At 41.3% G+C, this 27,436-nt stretch overlaps 2 protein-coding genes across 13 annotated transcripts in view; one reads left to right on the top strand and one right to left on the bottom strand.

The window, feature by feature from the left end:
- Nucleotides 1–16,162, bottom strand: part of Vps13c (vacuolar protein sorting 13 homolog C) — a 154,148-nt gene extending 137,986 nt beyond the window's left edge. For 7 of the 12 annotated variants that reach the window (XM_063243394.1, XM_063243391.1, XM_063243393.1 and 4 more), the window contains exons 1-5: nucleotides 15,984–16,161; nucleotides 7,797–7,840; nucleotides 6,142–6,184; nucleotides 2,818–2,913; nucleotides 1,460–1,561 (exon numbers count right to left, since the gene is read on the bottom strand). In XM_063243394.1, coding sequence (XP_063099464.1) covers nucleotides 1,460–1,561; nucleotides 2,818–2,913; nucleotides 6,142–6,184; nucleotides 7,797–7,840; nucleotides 15,984–16,083 — 385 coding nt within the window. In that variant the 5' untranslated portion in view covers nucleotides 16,084–16,161. Of the gene's footprint in view, nucleotides 1–1,459; nucleotides 1,562–2,817; nucleotides 2,914–6,141; nucleotides 6,185–7,796; nucleotides 7,841–15,983 lie in introns of all 12 variants that reach the window. The other 5 variants (XR_010045619.1, XM_063243390.1, XM_063243388.1 and 2 more) reach the window with 1 other exon arrangement.
- Nucleotides 16,163–21,339: 5,177 nt separating this feature from the next.
- On the top strand, nucleotides 21,340–23,332 carry LOC134474767 (C2 calcium-dependent domain-containing protein 4A-like). The gene has a single exon (XM_063243406.1). It carries the CDS (start codon nucleotides 22,249–22,251, stop codon nucleotides 23,263–23,265), a length of 1,017 nt encoding a protein of 338 aa, XP_063099476.1. The 5' UTR covers nucleotides 21,340–22,248; the 3' UTR covers nucleotides 23,266–23,332.
- Nucleotides 23,333–27,436: the final 4,104 nt, after the last annotated feature.

Raw genomic sequence — 27,436 nt, forward strand, 5'->3', positions numbered from 1 at the left:
CCCCGATCTCTTGTGCTGCACATGATAAGTCCAATTCTCAGCTGCCCTAACGCCTGCACCTTTTAATCAGGATGCAACACACTTTCTCCTGCTTATCTTTATACAACTGCCTCTCTGTCCAAATCAAATGTAAGATCCCTGACAAGAGGATATAATAATTTTCTAAGTTTTACGTTTCCAACAATGTGTAAGCAGACTGACATTTGACTTCTCAAAAGCATCCTTCAAATTCTTGATTTTCTACCTAGGGTTTAATCCCTAGGCAAAATACACAAGGCTAGAAGTAAAATAAAACAACATTTAGACTTAAAAATTTTACAAAATTACATTAAAAGCTACTAAATGTCTCTTAATGACAACACCCATAACAGGAGTATGGGAAAGCAAAGACAGAAAAACGGAAAGAGAACTAGATATAGTTAATTAAATGCGAAAGAGCAACAAAGAACAGTGTCGAGGAAGACAAGTATATAACAAGCCTTTAAAAAACAAAATAGAATGAAACAGGAAACAGTTCAAGGCCAGCAGTGGAGCTCAGCGGTACAGCATAATGCCTACTCAACCAAAGGCTTTGGAGTCAACACCTAGTGCTACAAAAAACACAACAGTTCAAAGGGAAAACTTCATGAAAAAGAGGTGGAGAGGACCAAGAGATGGGTAAAGACAACCTGAAAACAATTTTCACAGTCATATAACAGATCAATTTCACATAACATGAAAAATTTAAAGTATACATAGAAGACTAGGCAAATAAAAAGCATTTACAATGCAAGAAAAATGACTACAGAAGGAAGGACACATGACCACCATCCATTATTTAACCTATGCAGTGCACAATAATATTGTCATAGTAATGTAAGTACTAACCAGAAATTGCCAAAGTTATGATGCATCCATATTATGGGATAAGGAAGAAGGCAATGCAGGTTAGAAGAGGCAGTAACAGAGGTAAACTCCTTGACTCACCACAGCAGGAGTCCTTGCCAATGCCTGCCAGCCTTCCACTAATAAGCTGCACAACAGCAGAGTGTCTGCTGCTCAGGCTTGTGATTCCCTCTCAGGAGGGGGTTTGAAGAGCAGCAAATGTTGAAAGCCAAGCTGCCTTTTCTTATCGTAAGTCTTTTTTGGCAAAGCTTTGGATTTTTCAGGGTATATTTATATAGTACTTTGACAGAATTAACATTTTAAATACAGAATCTAAAATTTAGGAGTTTTCTGTTATTATCAGGAATTTCATATTCTGGGGAATATAAACTGATATGGTAAAACAAAAGGACAAAAGTAATCATTTCTACAAGGAAGCCAATTCTCTAGAAATAAAATCAAAGTTTCTTTTTTTTTACATGACAGTGAGCAACACTCTATTTTGTCAAATAAAACAAATTTTACAAACACTAAATATATCTATAGTATGCATTATATATCAGGCTTAAGTTATCTAAAACATAAACTTACTTACCCTTCTCTGCTGCTTTTTGAAGGGCTTCTTCAATTCGGGAAAGCTCTTTCTGTTTAACATCCTGCAAGGATTTTTCTTCTTTCTCAGAATCATACTTAATACCTAAAAATGTGTAGTTAATCACACAAAAGAAATGGAATCAATAAATAAATGTGAAAAGTTCAAACTTACTACAAATGTGTAACATATTTTTTAAGTTCAAAAACACTTTTGTATTCTTTAGTTTCTCAAAATACTTAAATATAAGCGATTTCTATTGATTTATAAACCATAACCAAGAAAGGAAAAGAGCGAAGAAGTGACAAAAAGAAACAAAGATAAAAAAGGGAAAGAGGGAAAAGGCTATACAGATACATAAAAAGAGAAACTGAAGACAGAAATACCTGAGAATACTGGCAATTACTGAAAAATTTTCAGTAACTACAAAAATGATTTCCCATCCAATACCACCTGGTATCAATGTAGAAGGATAAAAAGGCTTTCAGAAATTAATTCAGGAATATGTGTCAACAATCATAAAATATATACCCTTTTTGTCTAAGAAATCTCATTTCTGATGATGTATCTTAAGGAAATAAAGTAAAAGCACACATTAAAAAATTTGTAAAAAAAAGATATCGACAAGGTTCGCTATAATGGTGATCAAACATTAGCACACCATGGAACACATTACGGCCTTTCAAAATTGTCACTACTACTAGACAAACTACAAACTACATAAAAATGTCGTATCTTACATAAAAGACAGGTCAATGCTGCTGCTACTTAAAGGTTTATAATGTATATAATAAAACTCTATAAGCAAAATACAAAACTGAAATTTGTATCTGTACTATGATTAGAAAATTATTAAGTAATTTTACCCTAAAACATCCAAATTTTTCTTATCACACTCTTCAAGTGGAAAAAATTAACTAATGATGTTAAACTATAATATTTCAAAGAAATTCACTAAAATTAAAATAATGCAATTTGCTTAAAAATTTACCTATGTTGACACAAATTTTTGAAAAAACATTTACTTAAAATCAGAAGCAGTGAAATAGAATAAAGAATAAATTTTCTTATCTTGAAATGGGCAAATTAACATATCAGTACACTTTTAACAATTTATTACATTTCATTTCCTAATAAATTTGCCTAAAGCATCTTAACAGAAAGATTAGATGCAAAATAATTACTCAGAGAATAGAATTTAAAACACTGCATATATTCTTTATAATAATAAGACATTATACACACAAATGTGGCTATTTATGTATACATATTCGTACCTTACTAAATAAATTAGATATTTAACCCAGACAACAATTTAATATCCCTATGATATCACTGAATTGTTATAACTTAAAACATACTTGCTCCAGGGACAACAAGCAGATACAATCCCTCTAAAGTCGCAACAACTGCTTCTCCATAAAGGTTTTTCCAAGGAATCTTCAAAGCTAATTTACCTACAGAAACATAATTCAATCTTAAGTCCTTGTTTCACTGCTCAATAAGAGAAAAATTTCTCACTTTTCATTAAAAGTATCATTAAAATTCTTCATGCATACATTATTACTCAGGAAAATTGCAACACTAGCATTTAAAAGCTTTTTTCCATATAATATTACTAGTAGAAGCAAACTTCTTTATATTTGTCAAATTTCTTGCTAGTTCTTATTTGACATTCTAAAATGATAAGAGAAATGAAGCAGCTACTCCTTCAGTTTTTTAACAGAGGAAACTCGGTCTGGGAGAGGTTAAATTGTCCCAAATCCTTGCAGCCCATGAGAGAGCACCCAGAACCCTGCGTGCAGGCCCATGCGCGTCCACTCATATCAGCCACTGACTCTCCAGAGCCCAAGTGTAAAATGGTATCTGCGCAAGATGCCAGGAGCTAAAGCACAACACAGCAAGGGGCCCCAGGGGACTGAACCGCCACAATGAAAAGAGGGTAGCTCTAAAGGCAAGATAAATTACTTTATCAATAATGCTATGATGTTAGTAGTGTTACACGACTCAGACCATTTATACTCCTAACTTGTATTTACAAACCACTGGGAGGCAGAATACATTTGTTCTCTTGGACACAGGTCATTAATGTCAGGTCCTTCAAAGATGAGCCCATGAAACTCCCGGAGAAAGGTATGCAGGGCAAAAGGCAGAGAAGAAAGCTAAATTCTGAAATGGACAAAATCTGTTTTGGGTATTTTCTCCCATGTCCTCCTTCATCCTGTCTCCTTCTGTATCTACCTGTCCAGGTCTCCAGGCAGCCATGGCCCAGTCTCCCCTTAGTAGTATTAGTAACAATCCTGCCCACATCTTTCCTATCCCTGCTTTTTATGTTCCAAAAATAAATACCTTCCTTCCTCATAACTTTTTAAAAATAATGATATAACATCTACAGTTCTCTCAGTACTGCTGACCAAGACTTTCAGCAGAAAAGAATCTTTCAACTCACACTAAGCCATAGTACAAGAATCGATGGCATTTGTAATTGAAGATGCCCAAAGTTCAAAGAACTGATAAAGAATGCAGTGACCTGAAGAGGGAATAAAGTAGTATCTGGAATGCAGACTGTCCTGCCGGGTTGCAGCACTCAGCCAGAAATACCCGCCATTTCTTTCCGGCTGGTAACGTGCTGAGTTTCTAAGGGGCTCTGAGGCAGGGGATCTGCTAAGACCACCACGCTTCTAGTCACCTCTGACAATCTTGTGGTACCAAATACATATATGATACTACCATACACATATTACTTGCAATCATCTCACAATCTCATAACAAAATGTATCTGACTGCCTTCCTAGCAGAAGACCGAGACTGGGAAGCGCTCCTCTAGGTGCTATATCCACAAAGGACTGCTTATGTCCTACACCTCTTCTTCCCTCTGTCCTAACTCATTGCCCTCATCCCTCCAGAAGGTCCTGGAACTCAGCTAGTTGTATTATCCCCTCCTTTCAGAGATAAGAACTTTGTTTTAATTTAAGTACAAGGACAACCTAGAGTCGCTCACAGATATGATTAGCTCTTAGAAAATCAAACCATGTTTCAGCTTACTTAGCTACACTGACTCTACAAGTTAGGTACAATATTTTAACCCTGAACAGAAATTTAGTAACTTATATAAACACTCCATAAACCAGAAAAGGATAAAAAAAATATATACTTTATATCCTAATATGTAATGGCCTTCTCAATACTCAATGAATAATCCTGGAAAAGGTATAAGTCCTCATGGCACGTTAAAAGAAAACAGAACAAATTTTAAATCATGAGAAAACTTATTCCAACATACAAATCTCCTTGTAAGAATATTTGAGTAGCCAAGGATTTAGCTCAGTAGCATAAGCACCTTGGCAAGCATGAGGTCCTGAGTTCGACCCCTGGGGTACCAAAAAAAACTTGAATAACATAAAATATGTGAGCTATATAACATATGTCAGCTATAACTCATCCAATATACTAGAAATGCAATTTTAACTTATGTCCCAATTTTAGATCTCTGTAACTTCCTTGAAGGCAAACATACCACATTTACCCTAGCCTCTCCCACAACTATTGGCAGAGTTTTGGATTTAGCACATGTATGTAAAGTAAAAGGATGAATAAATGGCTGTAAGTTCTACACTCTAGATTTCATTAAGCATACGGCCTCAACAACAATACTTCTCAAGCAGTGCTAAAGATCACAACAATAGTCAATGCTACTTAAAATACAAACAAAAAAGGTGACACATGTACTTGAGATATTTCCAAAATAAGGGACTCTTATTTCCAATGTGAAAAAACATGAAAACATTCCTTTACATTAACAGGACACATAAAAATGGACCCGAATAAGTAAGTAATTACTAAGACACTGGAGTAGTGAAAAAGAAAGCCTTCTCAAACCTTGAGTACTAAATGAAGAGAAGCAGCAGTGTGATACACTCCTGGGATATAGACGGATATGGCAAAAGTGAAGATTCTACAGTATAAATAAGGAATCAAGTGTGGGTGTAGAGATGGATGGATAGATTGACAGACAGACATCTCCAATAGTGTGGATTAGTTGGGAGAACTTTGTAGATTAAACTTCCTATTGAAAATCATATACTTAGCTGTGTATGGTCTAAGTGTAAGAATTTAGCGGCAGGGCCAGGGATGTAGCTCAGCAATACAGCACCCTACTGGCAAGTGCAAGGGCCCTGAGTTCGATTCCAGAAATCAAACAAAAAAAATTTAGCTGCAAAGAGAAAGACCCCATACTCACCAAAACACAGCATCCATACCACACTGCTGTGTAATACAGCAAGCGAAAATGGTTGAACAAAACGTGAGGGAAATAAGCTGCATTTAAAGTTTATTAATAGTTTATGAATTATACTACTTTCACAAACAAAGAAAAGCTTACACAAGGTGGATATCTATAGTCAAGCCAATGCTGTATTTATGCAGCGGAGCCAAGCCTGAAGAGCACAGATGCAGTTTAAATGTCCCCTCACCTTGGAGGGTAACTTCTACCCTTCTGCCAAAACATTCAGGTAGATATTATTTATATGTTATGTGTATTAAGTTCAGAACTCTATAAGCACTAATGGAAGACAAAAATTTCTCACACTTTTGGTCAAGCTTAACACGATTTCTTAGTTTAAGTAATGCAAAAAAATAAAAAACAAAGGAATAATAATAATTCATACAAAAAGTTAAGTACTTACCAATTTGCCCAGCCTTGACTTTAAAAGGAACGTCGAATTCACCCTTCAGGAAAAAAGAGAAATTTAAAGGACATCTCACATTATTAAGCCCCCAAAAGTTACTCTAGTATCACGTATATACAGAAATACAGTACCCTCTAAAGAAAAAAATAAATAATGCATTTTCTGTATTTCAGTAATTCAGAAAAGGGTTTATAGCTTTAAAAGAAAAAAATCTTTACTAAACTTTGACTCTGCATAAAAAATTCACATGGAAAACTATTAATAAGAAAAATTTAAACAGCTTGTAGTTTAAAAATGGAAGTGGATAAATTGGTTAATTTGCTCTAATAAATCAAATCAAATATAAGCTCCACTAACTTAAACACATAGACACAGTTTAAAAGAAATGCTAGAACAAGAAAAGGAAGTTATCCCACACAGTAACTAAAACAGTACCTTAAAAAAAAAAGAAAATAGTAACTAAACAATTGTCTCATATTTAATAAATAAATAAATAATTTTTAAAGATATATTCTTCAACTTAGGCTAAGAATTCAATTTGTTTTCTATGCTCATAATTCTATTTATACTTATATTTTTACAAAATATTGACATAAACTGAGAAAAGTAGGTTTTATTCCAATCTCTAACAATACAAAAATAACTCAAGTTTTTGGACAAAATTTACAAGTTGTGATGTGCCATATAAACACAGGAAAAAAGATCCAAATATTCTGAGGACCCACAGTTTTCCAGTTCATTTTTCTTTTTTTTTTTTTTTTAACTTTTTATCGGTACCAGGGATCGAACTCACGACTGCCTGCTTGCAAGGCAGGTGCTTATGCCGCTGAGCTAAATCCCCAGCTCTCCAGTTCATTTTTCATCTTATTCAAGCCACAAACACAGGTATTTTAATGCTATACATTAATTGTGCTTTAGCTGGGCGTAGTGATACGTGCCTATAATCCCAGCACTCCTGAGGCTCAGGCAGGAAAATTGTTGTAAATTAGAGGCCAGTCTGGGCTACAATGTGAGCCCAGGGCCAGTCAGAAAGAGATGGCAAGATCCTGTCTCAAAAAGACAAATAAATAAATAATAAAGTGTGATTTAAAGATGATTAAACCAATGCAGAAAGATATTATAAACTAGAAATTAGGAACCTGAAAATGTGATGAAGTGACTTCATAAATGTAAATTTAACCCAACAAGCTAAATAGAAAGCAAATGGGATAGGAGGAAAATTGTTTTGCTTGCTCCACAGTAAGGGACAAAAATTATTTTCTGCAGTTAGTATTTTTTTTAAAAATTCTTATTTTTTAAAAAAATTCTTTTTTTCTTATTATTACCGTTTTATAATGCCAAACTACTATAATTCATTACATAGTTGTTAAAGTCAAGCCCTTATTTAGTTGAAAAACGTGTAAAGATAATTCAGAAGAAAAATGTAGACTATGATGTTATAGTCAAGTTAGGTTAGGTAAAAGTTCCACTTTCCAAAAGATACTATCTTGATCATTAAGAGAAATTTTTTTCTGTATTTTTAATCTGAGATTTCCTAATGGAAAATCATTGTCATTAAATAAAATGACTCAATCACTTTATATGGTACCTGGTACCAGATGCCCAGCAACCAAATTAACTGAGTTATTAGCGTAGTTTTAAAAAAGACTTACCAGAGCATTTTCTTTTATCTGTAGATTATCTAAAGCCACATTGCCTTTTAAAGAGAGAAGGAAAAAAAAATACATTAATACAACAACTAGTATAACCTATCATAATGCACACCAACCCCTAGGAATACAATGTTAAAAGCTAAAACACATGGCAAAGGACCTGCCTAAAAATGGAAATATCAGCAATGAGGCATAAATCATAATGTGTCTACATTAGAGCCAAAAAAAGTAAAGAAATACAGTAAAATATGCACAGAATATTTTAAAAGATTAAAAGAATGCATAGATTGATCCAACTTCAAAAGCTATACCAAATACACTGGTGTATGCACAGCACTGATAAAAAGACACATAGCATAAAGCTCATGTCTCTATAGGACATCTTCTGGGTATTTGTAGTTTTCAAATTTGCTAAAATAAATTGCTGAAAAGTATTATAAAACAAGAGGAGGAGGCAAGAATATAGGCAGTAGCCTAGCACCTACAACACAACGAAAAAACTTAAACTAAGGCAGCAACTTCAGAGTCAAAGACATGGAGTCACAGTAGAGTGATTTTGGAGTCAGGACTGACAGGCTGGCACCAGTGCAAATCTAGGACTAACACAGTAATCGCAAAAAACTGGCATGTGCTTGGCAGTTGGAAAAAAAAAATCCTTAAGTATTATTTGCAGTAAAGTCATATAAGGTGTACATATATTCCTGGGTTTTAGTCTACCAAACAATGAATCATACTAAACACAACTAGGAAGTCAAACCAACAAAACAGATATGCACAGCGCTAGTGCATTACTAAAGCCATTCAAACTACTCCAGCAATAGCTGAAGTGCACAGGAAGACTTGCATACCTGCCTGGGAGGATCTAAGCATCACCAGGAGCGCTCAGAAGTCATTGGCATTAGAGGTGAAGTTTTCAAAACAACTACCAAGACAGTAACACAACAGGTGTAAAAAAAAAAAAAAAATCTTTTGAAATAAGGGATGTTTCCAATGCACAAATTTTGGCTCTGTGATGAAGTAACACATTGGGAAACACTGAACAGCACCAATAGAGGTAATGAAGTTAAACAAGTGTATTTAAAAAGATGGGCAAAGAGCTCACAAGAGATTATAACTGGGTGGTGGATTAAAGATGGTTTTTTATTTTTTCAATATTTTCTACTTGTCATATATTTTATCCACTTACCAGATTATAAGGGAAATGGGGAAATAAAGGTAAATCCCAATGTCAACATGACCTCAATATGTTTTATATCATTTCCTCCTGTATCTTCTAACTTATCTGCAGACATAAAACTAACAGAACTACCTATTTCTGCTATCCAAAATCTAACAAATAAATGCGTACTTCCGCTCTGAAAAACAATGTGAATGCTATTTGACAACGTAACTATAACAATCCCATTCTGCACACTGTTTGCACTAGAGGAGGAGCCAGGAGCCCCAACACAAAGAGGAGGCAGCAGCTTGCAGATTAACAGGGCCAGGAAAAAGGGTGAAAAGCCCTGCCTAAGGGGAAGCAGCAGGTATGGTGGGCTCCTCAGGAGAGCTTGGGAGTCTCCTTAACACACTATAAACACTGCACAACAGCCATAAAGTCACACATCAGATCTTAAGGCCCACCGTGGAGATTTTAATCTCAAAGGGTAAATCTTTGACCCATATTTATCTATGAATCTTCATTCTCAAACCAGAAGACAGAAATGGAACTAAATCCATTAAAATTGGCAAATGAAAATAAATTGGCAAATGAAAAATAAAAAAAAAAAAAGGTGCTACATTACAGAACAACTAAGTCCATCTATTTGCGAATAAAACTCCAATGGCAGTAGGGTAATACAGAACTATGCCTAGTAAGTATAAGAACAGCTTTTAAAATACATAATGACCTAGAAAATAAATATAAAAATTATAGTGCTGGTGTTAAAACCTCTAACCTGAAATTACCTCCCCCAACTTTCTCAGAAGTTTCAGCTGCACCTTCTTTGCGATATTTAACACTTTATATAAACCCAACCTAACTATAAACCCTTGACTCTCCTCATAGCAAGTACTCCACCAATGCTGAATTCATCGGTTCAGGATGCACACCGTACGGGGCAGAAGCAACTCCAGTACAGACATAAACTTTTATTTTTAGAGAGTACTTCCAGATCTATGACACCACTGGACCCTCACAGCCCCCTGGGCAGAAGGACAGACATACTAAGAAAGCATACAGATATACTGAGGTTTAATGTGCGGTTAAAGGATGGGCCTCAAAATATCACAGGGACCTGTAAGCAGCAGGGCCACCATTCTGTCCTCTGTGTCCAAGGCTGGGCTCACAGCACCACTCTGCAACAGCAGGGCAGCAGCGGAGCAGGACTTTAACTCAGAAGGTCAAACTACTTCCTTGAGAGGAAAAAATGCCAGAGGAGAGCAGACACCAGGCTGGGAAGCCTGTGTACTTGTGGGCTCTACTTTCACTCTCTGCATTTTCAGAGAGATGGGAAAAAATTCCAGAAACAAAAAGGGTAACTAAAATTAGTACAGCCAGGGCAGAAGCGCAGGCAGCACCAGCCAAGGGATATTGTTAGCAGCACAGAAGGAAGGACAGGCCGCAGGCAAACCTGTGGGGGCGGGGTGAAAATCTACTTTCTCAACAAAAAGAAAAAGAAATTCCCAAGCTATGTTTTAGACCACATAAATCTAATCCTCCCTCATTATTTATACATGAATAAACCATAAGGACATCAAGAGATTTATCCAAGATTCTCCAATATTTTTGTGGCAGTAGTAAGCATAGAAACTATGTCTCCTGACTCCATGGCCAATGTTCTTCATATAAAAAGAGACAGTCATCAAAAACTGTGATTAAAATTCAAAAGCACCCAATATCCAAACATATCACACCCTAACCCAGGACACTGGGTAAAACAGGAAAAAAGAACACTCAGTGCCACAGACTTACAGATTTCTGTATGCACCTGTGACATAAGCATTCTCTACTCATTTGAAAGTGTAACAAAATGTACACACACTCATTTCCCAAAGAAGTCAGGGAAATTATTGAAAAGAAGGAATCAAGTTATTTTAATGACCAGTTTTAGGAAACATGAGGAGAATACTGTAGCAATTCATGAACAAATTTCACACCAGCCTAGCCATGGACGCCTCACTATCCAAGGGACACTGCTTCTGATCTGCATGGAGACTGCTGGGAGCAGCCGGGGAAGAGAAGAACAGCAACTCCTGAAAGGGGAAGTCCTGGCAAAGGAAGGTCCAAGCTGCAGTCACCCGGAGCCCTCCTGAACTTTCTCCCTCCCACGCAGGAGGGATCCCGTGAGGCTGAGTAGTGCTCTCACTTCCTAGCAGAATGGTTACAAAGCGCTGACTCTCATTTTCTAACCCATAATGCTGCTTTATCTGATAACATATATTTACACTCCAGAAGGATCTTTCTGTGGATTAGTGTATATACTACAGGACAAGTGGGTAAGAAACCAGGCCTTCGGTTACACCAGGTGTTGGCCTGCAACAAAGGACTTTTCAACTTTTCTCTACAGGCTTAAAAACATCTGGGCACCTGAGTCTTGTTTTATTTTTTTTTTTATTTTCAATGTGTTGAGGGAAGAAAACAAAAGATCTTCTTTTTCTTTCATTCCCACACTGCCCTACAGCTCCCTTTATGATAATACTGTAGCCTTGGACCGTCGATTACCAGTGTAATGCCCAGCAGTGAGCAAAGAACACACAGGACAGCATCTGGCTCACCGGACCTCTTCTCACCACGCAGCAGGGTCAGCAGCAGAGCGCTTACCTGCTCACCTCACAAGGGGCTCAGGCTGCTCTGGGTTTGCTCCCACGAGGAAAGACAAGACCTGGCCCATCCTTCTGATTTACAGATAAGAAGCAAACATCACTGCTCAGTGTGACCTACCAAAGCCACACAACCTGGCAGCACCGGAGTCAGGGTTGGAACCCAGGCTCCCGAATTCCTGGTGCCACCTCAGAGCTAATCCTCCTTTCCAATGCTGCTCTGCTTCACCGCCACGGGCAGCATCCCTGATGAAACACCCAAAATCCAAACTGTTCGAGACCATTAAAAGCAGCTCTGAGCAGGACTTAAATTTTACTAGTTGGCTTTCTATGTTTATCTGTGAGTCTGTCCTAGGCCTAGGCACCTTGCCTGGCGACGGGAGCTGATTCATAGTAAGTGAACCTCTATGAATCACTGGGCCTGGCTAAGGCTTATAGTGGCCTGTGAGGTCAGGGATACCTCAAAGGGCAAGATAAGGCCACAGCTTCGGACACTTGGCTCCAACCCTAATTAACTAGGTAAAGACTGCAGCTGCAGAAATTACTCCTACAGTCACTCCTAGCATGTCTTCATGATAAGACAGAGCTACTGAACTGACTTGATTCATTTCTTGGAGACGTCCTTGAAGTGACTCCCAAGGTCCTGCTCATTGCCTGCACTTTCCTCAGTTTCCCCACCCCTTGTTGTTGGAACTCATAAATAAAATGGGCGGTCCAGAGAAATCTCTGTCTCAGCCCTCTGAATCTCGGGCTTAATTAAAGGGTCTTGACCCTCTTGAAGCCCTAAAAAATCATACAATTTCTCTCTTTTAATTTAACCTCTGCCGTACACTTGTTTGGGAGATGGGCGATCTAGGTCAGGACCCGATACCAAACTGCTACAAAATCCCAAACCTTTGGAATGCTGCCTGCCACAGTGCCACATGAAGCATCACAGTCAAAGTACACTGACACTAAAAGCACTCAGGCTACATGTGTAAGACATGTAAGGAACATACGAAATATACATACGTGTTTAAACTTGGATCTCACACAGAGAAATCTCATTTTACATATGTACAGATATTCCAAGATCTGGGGACAAAAACCCAAAATGCAAAACAGTTCTGGCCCCAAGAATTTCAAATAAGGGATCAGGCTACGGCAGTGATGGCAAACCTACAGCACGTGTGCAGCAGTAGGCTGTTCATGTCACTGAAAGCTCTGAAAGGTTCGCCACCCCTACTCCATGGGTACTGGCAAGCAACGGGTAGTCAAGAGAAAGATGGGACAGTAAACCCCACAGAGCAGTCTGGCTTGCAGGGCTTCTGAGCACTCCCTACCTTGTTCCTCTTTACGGCCACCTCAGCCGCTCCCTCCGACCAACATCTCCTGGCCACCTGTGTACTCCACTCCTCTAACCCAAGTTGAGAACCAAAGGTCTCACCAGAGATGTCCCTGCTCCTCCACACTAAATCACTATGAAAATCAAATTGGCAAAGAGCCTACCCCGGTACCTACATTGCAAAAGACCTAGATTTCAACACACTTTCCAAATACACGCTGCGCATAAAACAATTATATCCTGGATGCACCCCAGATAGCTGAGGGCTGTGCAATTTCTCTTCTGGTGCCAGGATGTGGAGAACAAAAACCTAAGTAAATCCTCCTATCTGCACCAGCAACACGTGTCCACCAGGCATTCCTCTCAATCTTCACAAACCCAAATTCCACACCAGCTGGCAGGAGGGTAAATGCAAACCCAATCAGACTTTTTAAGAAATTCCCTGGGAAAATAAGAAGTGTTTAGATACATAATGCTAGTTCTACCTTCTATAGACTGTAAGGCACCAGAGTTTGAATTTAAAAGAAATATACTTAGGAAATAAGTAAACTTTTTTCCATCACTCAGGTGGGATTACTATCATCATTCCTGTTAGTACTAACAATCACGAGACATTTTCACATCATTATAGATCCTACTCACTTTACAGGTTAGGAAACTAAGACTTAAGAGAATTAAAATGTTTTGCCCACGGTCCTATAACTAGTAAATACTTAGGGTCTAATTTTTTTAAAACAGCAATTTTTGAAAGGGCATTCTGCCTAAACCCATTTAAAAATACTGAGAACTGCCTGGTATTAATAAACACCTTAAGAGGAAAACCCAAAAGAAAAACAATAGCTTCAGTTATTTGTTGGGTTTTGTTTGAGGGGAGCAGCTTCTCTAATTCAAAAGCAATACCCACGGCCCAATTCTGATACTTAATCCCCTGTCCCTTTTATTATTATTAAAAACTAATTTATTAATTTAATTGATTTTGCTGAGTGCCTATATATGTACAAGTTTATATACAACCCAATCCTCTTTAAATCATGTAAACACAGTATTCTAAATCTTAAAACTACTTCCTAAGACCATCAAAAATTATGCAACATAACTTCCAGTCACTTTTAACACATTGTTTCCTCTCCTCACTGTATGTCCTCTTTCAACGGCCCTCCTAAAATGCGTGCAGTGCCCTGTACATCTCCTATACATGCAGAAGGCAATCTTAGCATTCATTCTCTTTACACCAGTGTCTCAACTAACACTGAAGGCTGTGTAATTCTTCATGGCAGAATACTGCCAAATATCCTCCCACCCCCTGGGGACCAAAGTCACTTGCTCACCGAAAAAACTACTTAAACTAGTCAAATACTACCATTACCAAGTATCAACACAGTTATTTCCAAACACTTATAAGATCAACTATGTGAATTCTTCACCTCTTGAAAACGTGTAAATTCAACAAGAAAAAAACTGAAAAACCCAACTGTGAAGATGCAAATCTCATCTGATAATGCAAATAGTTTTCAATTAGAACCATATAAAATTTTCAATCTTTGCATACCATCAATATTACAATTTCATAAAGCTTTATCAAGTTTATATTCCCATTTGTTCATTCCAAAATGTTTCAAGCTACTTTCTTTGGTAATATTTGCTAAGAACAGAAATAATCAATTCAGATACTCTATTTTAAGGGAAATTGGTGTTATGAAGATATACTGAACAGTAACTGTAAATAAAAGTACCTAACTTCTCTCTTCCTTTGTAGTAACCACAAATTATGAAGCAAAAATTATAAAATCTGAGAGGTGGATCAATAAAGCTGAGGGAATGAATATCCAAGTAGATATGCATTCGACACAATCTGTGAAAAAATAAATTTGTTTGAGCCTATTATACAGTTCCTGTAGGGCCTGTCTGAACACTATATTCTAAAATACAGAAAACAGTATCAGGGTGTGGGTGTACAGTGTACCATATGACATGAATGCACAAGGCCTTGGGGCTTGAACTCCAGCAACAACGAATAAACACAAAAAAAGGATGAAGCTGGGAGTGATGGTGCATATCTATAATCCAAGGCTGAGGCAGGAGGATCTTTGCGAATTCGACACTAGCCTGGGCTGCAAAGTGAGTCTAAGGCCAGTCTGAACTGCATTGCCAGACTCTGTCTCAAAAAAGCCAAAACGGAAAAAGAGACAAAAAAGGTAAAAAGAAACAGAAAAATAAAATTTAGTAACATTTAATTTAGCCCAATATAGTCAAATATCATCATTCAATAGATGAGGATTTTAAAAATTACTGAAATTGCACATTTTTTTCCTGTCGTATTACGAAAAACGTTCATACTCAAAAGCCAGTGTTGTATTACATTTGGACCACGTCTTAGTTCACACTCATCACATTTCAAGGGCTCCACAGCTACCTTAATAGGTAGCTTCCCTTTTAGAGCAGGTTCCTAAACATTCCTTAACTGATTCAGTAACTACCACATTTGCCTACTTTTCTGCATTTCCCACTAAAGCTGACAAAATCTTCCACAGAAGAAGAAGGTATTCGCAATATCCACAAAGCTGAAGATAAAGTTTTTGCAAATAACTAAGTGTCCGCACTGGAAACCAGGGCCTCGGGCACGCTGGGCCCCAGCCCTCCCCCAAGCCACACCCCTAGCCCCAAGGAAGCTCCGGGAAGAACGCTTAAGTACACTACTCAGAATCCGCTCTGCGCGGCTAAACGCTGAGGACCAGAAGGCTGCGAGCGTTTTCCGGCGCCCAGGCACCTAATCGATGATGACGATGATGATGATGATGATGATGATGATGATGATGATGCAGGTCTGGGCTAGGACTGCTCTGTATCGCTGCAGCACATAACTGCGGGCGGTGCTGGCTCAGCGTGCCGGGGGACATCCCTCAGCCCACCCCCCGCTAGCCGCCCGTCCGCCCGGAAGCAGCTGCAAGCGACCCCTTACGGGCGCGGCTCACCCGGCCGACCGCACTGACCCACGATTCCGCCGAGGTCCTGGCCCAAGCCCGCCCATCCGTCCCCAGGCCCGCGCCGCCGCCCGCGCGTACCGCCCCAGATGCCCAGCTTCAGCTGCGACTTGTCAAGGTTCTCCACGTAGTCCCCCAGGAAGCGGTTCAGCAGGTCTGCGACCACCGACTCCAGCACCATGGCGCGGCCGCGGCGGGGAAGGCGGAGCCGGAACGAAGTAGGCGGCGACCCGGGCGGGCACCCTGCCCCTGCGGCGGCGCACCGCCCAACCCGCACGGAGCGTGCTCCGTCCGCGCAGGCGCGCCGCCATCGGAGCGAGCGTGGGACCTGCGTGCCCGCGTGCGTGCCTGCTTGTGCGCGTGCGCGGGTCCGGTCGCGAGGGGCAGAACCAGGGCACGCGGGTACCCGGACCGAGGCGATGGGCGCTGGTAGACCTGGTCGTGGGCCAGTGCGGTCGGCCGGGTGAGCCGCGCCCGTAAGGGGTCGCTTGCAGCTGCTTCCGGGGACAAACGCGCCTGGAGACGGCGGAAGGAGGAGCCCTCCCTCCGCGGGGCTTCACCACCCGGAGGGCACCACAGCACCCAGGGCTTCCTGTTCTTCAGTCTCCTGACTGTGGTTGCCAGTTCATCGTTCCCTGTGTCTCTCGCTGGCTTTGAACTGGCTCTGCTGTGCTGTGACCTCAAATGGGAATACAGTATATGCGGGAATGACCTTCAGCCTAGTGAAATGGAACTGCCCGCTGGGATACCTAATCTCTGCAGAAAATAAACTGCCGACGAAACAGTTCTCTGAAAAGCTGTTGAAATCCCATAGACAGAAACCTAAGACACGCTAGGATTTACTGTAGTCGCAAGCGTTTGTTGAATGCTTTACTGCGAGGCAGTTAATCCCAAAGACTATGTATTTATTGCTCTTGACATAAGTTTTTAAGGATACAAAGTACATATTTCTTAAATGCGAAGTCCTTTAGATATAGAGAAGAAAAAGTCACTTTAGTGAGTGGAACAAAGGGTACAACCTAATCAGAGAAACGAGTGTTAGTGATGCCTTGCATACTCATTCCTAGTATTTCTATGTAAACTCTTGAAAGAGTAATGTATAAATGTGCTCTTACATGTTCGTTCCATTTTGTTATGTGTAAGCTATACTTTATTATGCCTAGGTAGGCATTTCCATATAATCCTCACAGAAGATTTTTACATCCATCAGTTCTCCTGTAACCGGACACAACCTTCAACACCCAAACCTAAAGAAGGACAGGTTAAATTTGACTCATTTTAAGGGGATCCAGTCCATGGTCATCTGGTTCCAAAGAAGATGTATCATGCAAAAGCAGTATCACCGAGCAAAGCTGCTTAGTTCTTGGCAGCTGGTGAGCGGAGAAGGGGAAAGGGACCGGCTATAGACCCCAAGGGTCACACCTCAGACACACCAGGAAGTGTACTCCACAATCCAGACTGCAAAGCCGGGTTAACCCTCCCACAATAACTGACACAGCTGGTGAGACAGTAAGTCAGGTAGTAGTACTGTCTGCACAATGTAGAAAACTGAAGTAATGTTGTGATTTACTTAAAATGACACAGCACAGAACGTATTACCTCCCTTTACTTCACTGAGCCCCAGCCCCATTTCTCTGCCAACAGTTACACAGTTTAATCACCACGGGGTTACTAGTAATCCTCAGAGATCTTCCTTGAGAAAGATAATGCCAAAATAAAAACTTGGAAGGTGGAAACTTCAGCTCAAACTTTTTACTACAAATAGTAGTATCATATAATTAAAAAATCTTACTATCTTCCATTTTCAACTTGTTCTGAAAACTTGTTATGGGCCTCCAACCCATTATAATGCCCCAAATCTTCTGTATTTTTAAGGAGTCAGATATGTACAGTCTCAGTTTAAAACAAGCATAGCTAATGTCAGGAAGAAACACCACTGGCATCCCTCAAGCACAGCTCTTTACCAGAAACTGCATACAGAGATGAACTGAAAAAAAAAATCCCATAATTATAATTCTGATCTTTATTCTGGCTTTTTGGCAATGAGGACAATAAAGGCAATTACAAAACAAAAACTACAGTGAGGGACCGAGTCATAAAAACAAGCAAAATATTTCTGTTAAATTGCAAGTCAAAGTTAGGCAATATTTCTTAAACATCAACAACTGTTTAAATTTTTTTTAATTCTAACTTTACATCACCTGACATCCACACCTCTGCCCCGACCCATCCACCCAAGAGTTTTTGGAGGAAAATCAAGGATTTGGGGACAAAAAAAGATGCTGAAAAGGCCACAGCATAAGCAACTATGTCATAAACAGTAAAATTTAGGAAGGTAAGCTAGGAGGAAGCACAGTGTTAGGGCCAGAAGTAAACTTTAAGTTTGTCTGATTAATCCAATCCCTTACCAGACAGATGGAGACACAGAAACCCCCAGAGAACTAAGGGACTTGTCCAGTGCCCCACAAGTCAGTGACCAGGTAAGGTTAAATGCACATGGCCTGCCCACTTGGCCTGTGTTCCTTCTAACTCTCCATGTTCTACCAGATCAAATAGGATGCACACATCAGAAACTAGTATTTTATTCGCTTTAAGCTCTCTTCTTGCTTTGCCTGCTATCTAATCCCCTATGTATTAGTTTTGTGAGTCTGCATCTTCCTTCTAATCAACACATCCTAACTGCATATTTTGTAGTGTAATGTTTTGATTCATGTATAGTGATCTAACCAGGATAGTTAGCATACTGATCACCTTAAACTTTTTATCGTATCCTTACAGTGAGCACAGACTCTCTCCTAGGGACGTTGTGATCTACAGTGCATCATTGCTAACTACATTCACCCAACTGTGCCATAGGCCAGCAGAATTTATGCCTCATCTAACATTGTACCCTTTCACTATTCTCTCCCTCACCTCCCTCCCAACTCTGCTTTGAGATGTTCAGTTTCCTTTTAATCTGCAAGCACCTCTAGGCTTGGTGACATGCAATCTGTTTACGCTCACATCACGAATTGTTTTCCAGCTCCATTACCAAATGTTCCTATGGCTACAGCAATGAGCTCAGGATGACCACAGTATTCCTCTGAATAAGTCTGTGACCCTGTCACATCATCCTCCTGAGTCCTGGCTGGCTCACACTTCTGAGTTGAGTAAAAATAAGGCTTAGTGTGTAGTCAAGGGCCCCAGGCACTCAAGGGCACATCTCTGCTGATTTCAAAAAGCATTGTACACGAAATGCTTCTTAGGTATTACTGAAGAAAGTGAATCATTAATTTTAAAAAACACTAAACCTTTGTTTGGCTATGCAGAGAAATGTTTTTAAAGGAACCTATGTGAATCAGCTAACTCCCTGACAAGGAAACAAGCATAACAACAACAACAATAATGACAGCTATTAGTGGGCATTTTGTGCCTGCTAACCATTTTCATAGGTGATTTTTTAATCTTTACAGCAGTCTTACATCTTATGTGATAGACCCTACCCCATTTTACAGTTTGGGCTTGGAACAGATTAATGAGCTGATTAACAACATCTCAGCCAACTTCTCAGCCTGAACTCTGACCTGTGCTCCTCTTCATTTTCACCAGAGGCTCTCTCTGCTTGCACAAAGCTAACAACGCATTGTTTAGAAAGAAAAGTTGAATAAGAAGTGTACCCTTTGGTAATTATCATCCCACAGTTTTAGCTTCAGCAAAAGAATTTGGACCAACGGCCAAGGATTTAGCTCAGTGGCATAAGCACCTGCCTGGCAAGCACGAGGTCATGAGTTTGATCCCTGGTACCAAAAAAAAAAAAAAAAAAAAAAAAATTGGACCAGGAATAAAGGTGGTATCAAGATAGAAAAGAACTGTCTCTAGAATAAACTGCAGGGCTCTCCAATCTTACCTTTCAAACTAAATGTCTAACTGGTGTTCAGAAGTCTCTTCTTAGCCCAGAGTGATGGCACATGACTGTAATCCCAACACTTGGGAGACTAAGGCAGGGGGATCATTGTGAGTTCAAGACCAGCCTGAGCTACAAAGTGAGCGCAAAGCTAGTCCGACCTGCACAGTGAGATCCTGTCTCAAAAAGACAAAAAAAAAAAAAGCCTCTTCTCCCTCAGAAGACAGAATTCAAATATATCATTATTTAATAATAATTCCTCCTCCCCCTCCTTCTCCTCCTTCTTTTTCTTCTGATGCATGAACATAACTGATATCACCTGGAACAGCCTGGACCCACCTGCCAAGCACAGTGGCAGGGACCCAGAAAGCAGTCAATTAATACTGCTTTGAGTGAATGAATGAACTAATTAGCATTTGTTTTCCTCTGTAATAATAAACACAGTATCTGACATGAGTATGCAAAGCTCTGTGCTAAGCAGTTCACATGCATTCTCTTAATTTATACCGTGACAACAATGCAGGTAAACACCATTAGTAATTCTAATTTGAGATGGAAGCTCCGAAAGGCTAAGTAACTTGCTCATGGTGAGCTCCCACTCTGATATCAAAATCAGCTATGAGTTCCGACCCAGTTTCTTCAACCATTATGCAATATTCCTGCTATCCTCACCAATAATAACCACTGCTCCTATGTGTTTACCATGTGCCATAATTTATATTATCACAGGTTTCTGAATTTAACCCCAAAAAACATTCACTGCCCATTAGTGGGTATTATCTCCCCCGCCTCCTCTCATCAGTGTGTGACCATGGGTAAGTTATTTGACCTCTGAAACAGTTTTTCACCTATAAAACAAGGATGGCCAGAACTCACAGGGTTTCTGAGACAATCCTAGAGACTATATCTAAGTCACCTACACAGCAACTGTGTGCTCTGGGAACAAAATACATACACCCTCTTCTGAGGACACCTTCGCATGGAGGCAGTTTAATTCATTCAACATTATTGGAAAAGCAATTTGAAGGCAACATGTTAGACATCGTACACCACGCCCTGAACAAAATGCTCAACTCTCTATCTGCCAGAGCTAAGTGGAAACAACTCCCCTACAAAATAAACCCGAGTCAGTTTTCAAACTGAAGGAAAAGGGTTCCTGGTTGGCCAGATACGGTCACAGTGCCTCCAAAGATGATTCCAACAGCCCAGACATACTCAGGAATATATTTCTTTAAAAAAGGAATATATTTTCCTAAACAAAAATCATACATGGCTCAAGAAATAGGTTATGTTTTTTAATTGAAGTATAATGTACATACAATAAAGGGCCCTAATCTTCAGTGTACAGTAGATGATTATTTTATATGTTACACCCATTTCACCCACCCAGGCCGATATGGAAATTTTCCAGCACTTTATGAAATTCCTTCCAACCCACAGTGATTTAAATTCAACTCAGCCCATCTAAAGTAAAAACAGAAAACCAGAAAGCAATAAACAACTTAAAAAGCTGTGCAACGGAAACACAGGATTCCTAGAAGGGTAGTAAGAGTGAAACAAGCCCTACTTTTGTTTTCTTCTGAAGGGTGAAAGCAGAATGTTCCCGCATTCACCTTCCTTTGGGGTTTTGATCCTCAAAAATGACCCGGTTCCATAGTCAATTTAATCCTCTTTGGCACGGCAGGAAACAAACTTTGACACACCAGGAAACAAACACGGTTCAGGGTTTGGGAGAATACCTTCACCCAAAGCAGGAAAACCCACAGGCTGCGAGTCTGCCCGGCAAATCCCGACACGTGGCAGAGGGATAGGGCAGGGCCTGGCGTCAGGTTACCAGGCAGCGCAGCCAACGCCAGCTGGTATAAAAGCTGAGGCCAGCTATCCCTGACGTCGGTGCTGAACCTGCAGCGCGAGCTTTCAATTCCCGCGAAGCTGCGTGCCTCTTCCGGTGGGCGACACGAAGTCATCTAACACTGTTTGGAGAAGCAATTTACAAGGTAACATCGGGTACAAGCGGGACCCGAGCGGCGTGCTCAGTTCCCAGGGAAGTAGAGCTCTGCGGGGGCTGAATCTAAAAAGGGAGAACAAGCCAACTTCCCGGAGGAGACAAATAATAATTCTGGTTGGGAGCTAGAGTACAAGAGTCCCTTACGGATTCAGGGCACCAAACCACAAAGCCGAGCGCCTTTTGGCACCAGGGCGACCAAAGTCAGAAGCCAGCACTAAGAATCTGTGCTTTCGGTCAGTGAAGGGAAGCACAAAGCTGCGCGACCCCAAGTGCAGCTGACAGGACAGGAGAAAAGCAATGTTCCATCACTAAACAACAAACAGTTCACAACCGTGAGCTACAGTCAGCCCTGTCCCAGCAAGGCAGCGAAACCGCAGAGTGCGCCGTGCGGGTGGTCTGTGTGCTGCAGGGAGTCAGTCCTGGGCAGAGAGTAACCGCGCCCGCGCCGGCCTCACATGTGGTGCCTGGAGCGGCTGCTGCGGGGCAGGGACCGGATCCTCAGGAGTCGCGCCCGCCGCTCCAAGGCGCGCTCCCCCGCCACCTGCGCCAACGTGCTTACCCCGGACCGCATCCCCGAGTTCTGCATCCCACCGCGACTCGCGCCTCGCTTAGCCCTGGCCGCCCTCCAGAGCCCCCGGGCGGAGGAGGTCGCAACAGACGACGGCGCCAGCTGCACCGACTGGGACCCGCGCTCGCAGGCTGCGCTCTCGCTGCCGCACGTGCCCCGTGCGCGCACCGCCTACGGCTTCTGCGCGCTGCTCGAGAGCCCGCACACGCGCCGCAAGGAGTCGCTCTTCCTCGGGGACCCCGCGCCGCGCCCCCGGGCCCGCACCTACGGCGGCGGAGAGGTGGGAGCCGCGCCCCTCGCGCCCACGCGGGCACCAAGCAGCGCTGTCCCCTGCCCGCCCCGGGACACGCCCGCCCCGGAGCCCCACAGCCGCCGCCGCCGCCGCCGCCGCCTCCTGCGCGCCTCCGACCGCCTACTGAGCCGCGCGCTTCGGGCCCGGGGGAGTCGTGGCCCAGCCCGCGCCCGCTCGGTCTCCAGCGAGGAGGACGACGACCACGACAGCTACGGCAACGGTGACGGTGACGAGCGCCACAAGGACGCGCAGCCCCCGATCGAGCGCCTGCAGGCAGAGGGCGCCGCGGCTCTGGATCCCGATCCCGGCGCGCGCGGCGGGCGCCTCCGCCTGCGGCTGCTGCGCCCCGAGAGCCCAGCCACGGACGCCCCCGAGTCCCGCGTCTCTTGCCGCAGCCGCCACCTGGCCCTGCGGCCGACGAGCCCCACACGCGAGCAGCGCCGCCTGATGCTCGGCTGGAGCCGGGGGTCTGCTGCAGACCCGGAGCCAGACTGCACTGGGGCGTCAGGGGAGCCGGTGCGCCGTCTGACTATGCGCGTCCGGGTAGGGCACACAGGGCGCCCACGGGCACGGGGCTCCCTAGTGCTGGGCTCGCTGCTGCTGCTGCCCTGAAGATGCACCGTGGACTCTCCCACACTGACAGCTGCTCTGTACAAAATAAATGTGTTTTATCCTTTTATCCAGTGTTGGCAGAGATGATAGTGGATTGACAATCACCGTAAAGGACAGAGGCGTGTGTGTGTGTGTGTGTGTGTGTGTGTGTGTGTTCACACCTTGAAGATTTTTATCACAGTGATGCTCTGCAGTGTTTTCTAGTGGAGAGAGCCAACTTCATTTCATATGTACCACACTCTAGAAATACATCTTCATGCAGTGTTAGAAAGAATGTCTTCATTTTGAACTTACTTCATTCCACAACAACTACTGAGACCATTTTAGAGCCCTCGTTACTTTTGAAGCAGTAAGACCCTGCAAAAGAAAGGGAAGCCAATGGACTGGAGGTTTAGCTCAGTGGCTCAAGGTTGCCTGGTAAGCGCAGACCGCGAGTCCCTCCCTGGAACAAACAAACAAACAAACAACAACAACAAAAAAAAGCCAAGCATGGTAGAAGGACTTATCTAAGGCCGACAGTGAATTATTAGCGAGAATTCTAACCTGATTTTCATATCTACATCTTGCATGAAAACCACTGGAGAAAATAAAATCATCTTAGTAGTTTCACAAGTGCGTACCTGTGTAATTCTCAGATCAACCCTAAATAGTATGCAATGCTGTCTCCACTTTATGGAAGCCACAGAATAAAGAACGGAGTCAGGATTTGAACCTAGGCCACCAATACTTAACACACTCCTCTTGGGTAAGTCATCCCACAGTGAACTAAAGCGCTCACCTCGTGAATATGGTGAGCGGCTTCAGCTGCTCTGAGATTAGTGTGTATGCAGTTGAAATGAGGAATTTATACCAGTAACATCAGATACTGCGTTGTGCTGGAGGGTCCGAGACTTTGAGACCTCAGGACCACAGAAACGGGGTGACCTCCCCTGATTGGCACCAAGTGAACCAACCCACCAGGGCAATGGTATGAAGAGTGCATGTGACATTGTTCCACTCTGGCATCTGGTAGTGATAGACGACTATTTTTAAAGGACACTTTTCTGCAGGGTGTGGTGGCTCATGCCTGTAATCCCAGCACTTGGGAGGCTGAGACAGGAGGATCATTGTGAGTTCGAGACCAGCCTGACCTGCACAGTGAGACCCTGTCTCAAAAAGATAAAGGACGCTTTTCCTTCATCCCTCATAGTCACTGCCAACCAAGTGTCTTCTTCCTTTTTAATGCATATGAGAGGAAAATGTGTTCTAAGTGAGAGTTCAAAATGTTTAAACGGGTGGCACTGTGTTAACCATGGCAACGTGAACCCTCTCAATTCAGAATTGCTTTCTGCTTTCATTCAACATCTGGACAGCTGTAGGTGCTCGTGAAAAGTACTATTTAGAAAAATGTTTCAGTTTCAGTCACAGCTCAGGCATAAACTCAAAGTGGGCCACTCTGTATAGTGTTTACGTGGTGACCACTGACTGACATCGAAATCAACCACATCCAGAAGCCTGCAGTGGTGACCATGTGAGTGACGACGTGGTCCTCATCTCACCTGTCCTTTTACCTCCTCAAGGCCACCACTGCTCTATCCCACAAGCCAATAGTCACTTTTAAAATGTGTCACCTTCTTGGTGACTGCAGAATTTCAGTAAAGTAACTAATACTGAGGTTATGTACATCATACTTTAAAAGAAAAATGCATGGAGAATGAGAAAAAATAGCTATGTAGAACATTGTGAGCTTCTCTTTTTCTATTTTTAAAAATAAAAAGATTATATTGATGCTTTAAACAGCAAGCCTCTATTCCAGAAGATAGCGCCACCACTACTGTACCTCAATTATACTGTCATTTAATCAAGTGCATTTATCACATAGATTTCCCCAAGACAAGTCAACTTATTTCAGTAACCTAAGTTTTCCATGAGATAATGATGGTTATTTCCAAACAAAATTTCCATTACTCTAATGCCAAGTTATGGTTAATCAAATAATCTAACAGCCTAACAAAAGACTTTAAAAGGATTAAAATACAATCATAAAACCATGGAATTTGAGTTGAAAAGAATTTTTAAGAATCATATTATTGCATGTTTATATACAAAATGTATCAGAGTGCCAAATTTTAGATTGTTTCAAATCTAAAAAAAGTGATGGGAAACAATTCTACCCTCACTGTTTTCAACCTAATGAAGCACTTATGCATGTGTTATTTTATGAATGAATTAAATTAAGTGATCACATTTAGGAAACTTGTAATAGGAAATACTTGTGATACCAGCTTTTCTGTGGGCAGATTTCAATCTGATTTACACTTGCTGTCCCCTAGTGGAAATGCCAAGTATCTTTTCAGTGGCTTTTTTTTTTTTTTTTTTGCCTTTTTATTAGATTATCTCAATTAAATACAACCCATGGTTATACCGGCACCCAACTCTTGGAAGATGTTGGTATTATTATACTGAAAATCTCATATAAAAATAACTAAATGCAGCTTAGATGACAAAATACAAGAAATGGATCTAAAAAACAGATAAACTTTTCCTCTTTTACCATAAACCCTCAATATCCTCAGAAAATTAGTCTGGACACCAAACCCTGAGCATGCTCAAACCCTTCATATAAATGTGGCATAACATTTGCATATGAGCTATAAACCTCCTGATTCACATTAAATTATCTATATATTACTTATAACACTTAACAGAAATGCCTAAGTGCATACATAAGTAGTCACTAAACTGTGTTTAGGGAATGGTGACCAAAAATGTCTGTACATAATAAAATACATATGCAACTTTAAAAAATATTTTTGACCCTCAATTGGAAGAATGTATCATGGAGTACATATTGCCATGAATAAAACAGACTGCATATTTATGTGCCCCCAAAATTTGTGTATTGAAATTCATTCCCCAAGCTGATGGTAAGCCTTTGCAGAGCTCTCAGAAAAGGATTAATGCCCTGATACACTAGAGGGATCTTTCATCACTTCTGACACGTGAGAATACATGGAGATAGTGACTAATTATAAGGAAATGGGCTTGTCCAAAAATCTAGGATGTTAGTGCCTTGATCTTGAACTTGCCAGTCTGCAAATGCAAGAAATAAATGTATTAAGAGCTACCTACTCTATGATACTTTATCATAGGAGCCTAACTATGATGGTATCCCTAACTAGGCAGGGAACAAATAGTAACATGGTCTTTGTTTTCATTTGACCATTTTCACAGATAATGTCTAACTTTTACATACACTTAAAGCTTCTCAACCAACCTTTGGGATAGTTACTCCTGTTGTATCGGGGAAAGGTGCTGTAGATTGGCTTTTTCAACACCCAATCCAACTCCCCCATACAATCGGTTCTATACTACAGAGGCTAGAAAACAAAGCCCTATCTGCACAAACCATTCACAGCTTGGGAAAACCATGTGACTCATCAATGGTCCAGAGAGAGTTAGTAGATGGTGCCTCTTCCTCTGTGTCCCCCTAGAATACACAGCGACCCTCACTCAGCAAGCAAGACCTAGATGTGGGCACTGATCTTCCATGCCATCTCTGGCAACCTCCACCCTAAACTTATATCTATGGACAAATACATCCTTCACTCACAATCAGATCTATATGAACACACTCCTAACTATACACAATACCCACTCCACAGAGAGCACCTAGATTAAAAAGAGCCAAATGAGCTGCATAAGATCACAGTGCATATATACCATGAATTTATGGGCAGACTTCTCAGATATCCATGCTCACTTCTTTTGTACATCTCACTGTTTCTCTTTGGGTAAGTCCACTTTTTAAAAAAACTTGAATATAACTGACCTACTATAAGTTGCACTTTTGTAAAGCAAACACTTTTGTGAGTTTGAGACATCACTCCACAAAATCGCTTCTTCCATCAAGGTAATGAACATATCCATCATTCCTAAGAGTTTCTTCATGCTTTTAGTAACCTTTCTCTCCTTCCTTCCTCACCTGTCCTCTCCCATGTCTACAGGATGACTGGTATGCTTTTTGTTGCTATAAAGTAGGTTATAATTCAGTGAGCAGGGCATGATGGTGCATGCCTGCAATACCAGCACTCAAGAGCCTGAGGCAGGAAGATGGTCTTGAGTTAGATGTCAGCCCGGACTACACAGTGAGACACTGTCTCAAAACACAAAACAGAACAAAATTAGCTTG

This window comes from Cavia porcellus, unplaced genomic scaffold, assembly GCF_034190915.1.
Source record: "Cavia porcellus strain 051 isolate PalLab524CR breed Dunkin Hartley unplaced genomic scaffold, mCavPor4.1 scaffold_38, whole genome shotgun sequence".
NCBI classification, from domain to species: Eukaryota; Metazoa; Chordata; class Mammalia; order Rodentia; family Caviidae; genus Cavia; species Cavia porcellus.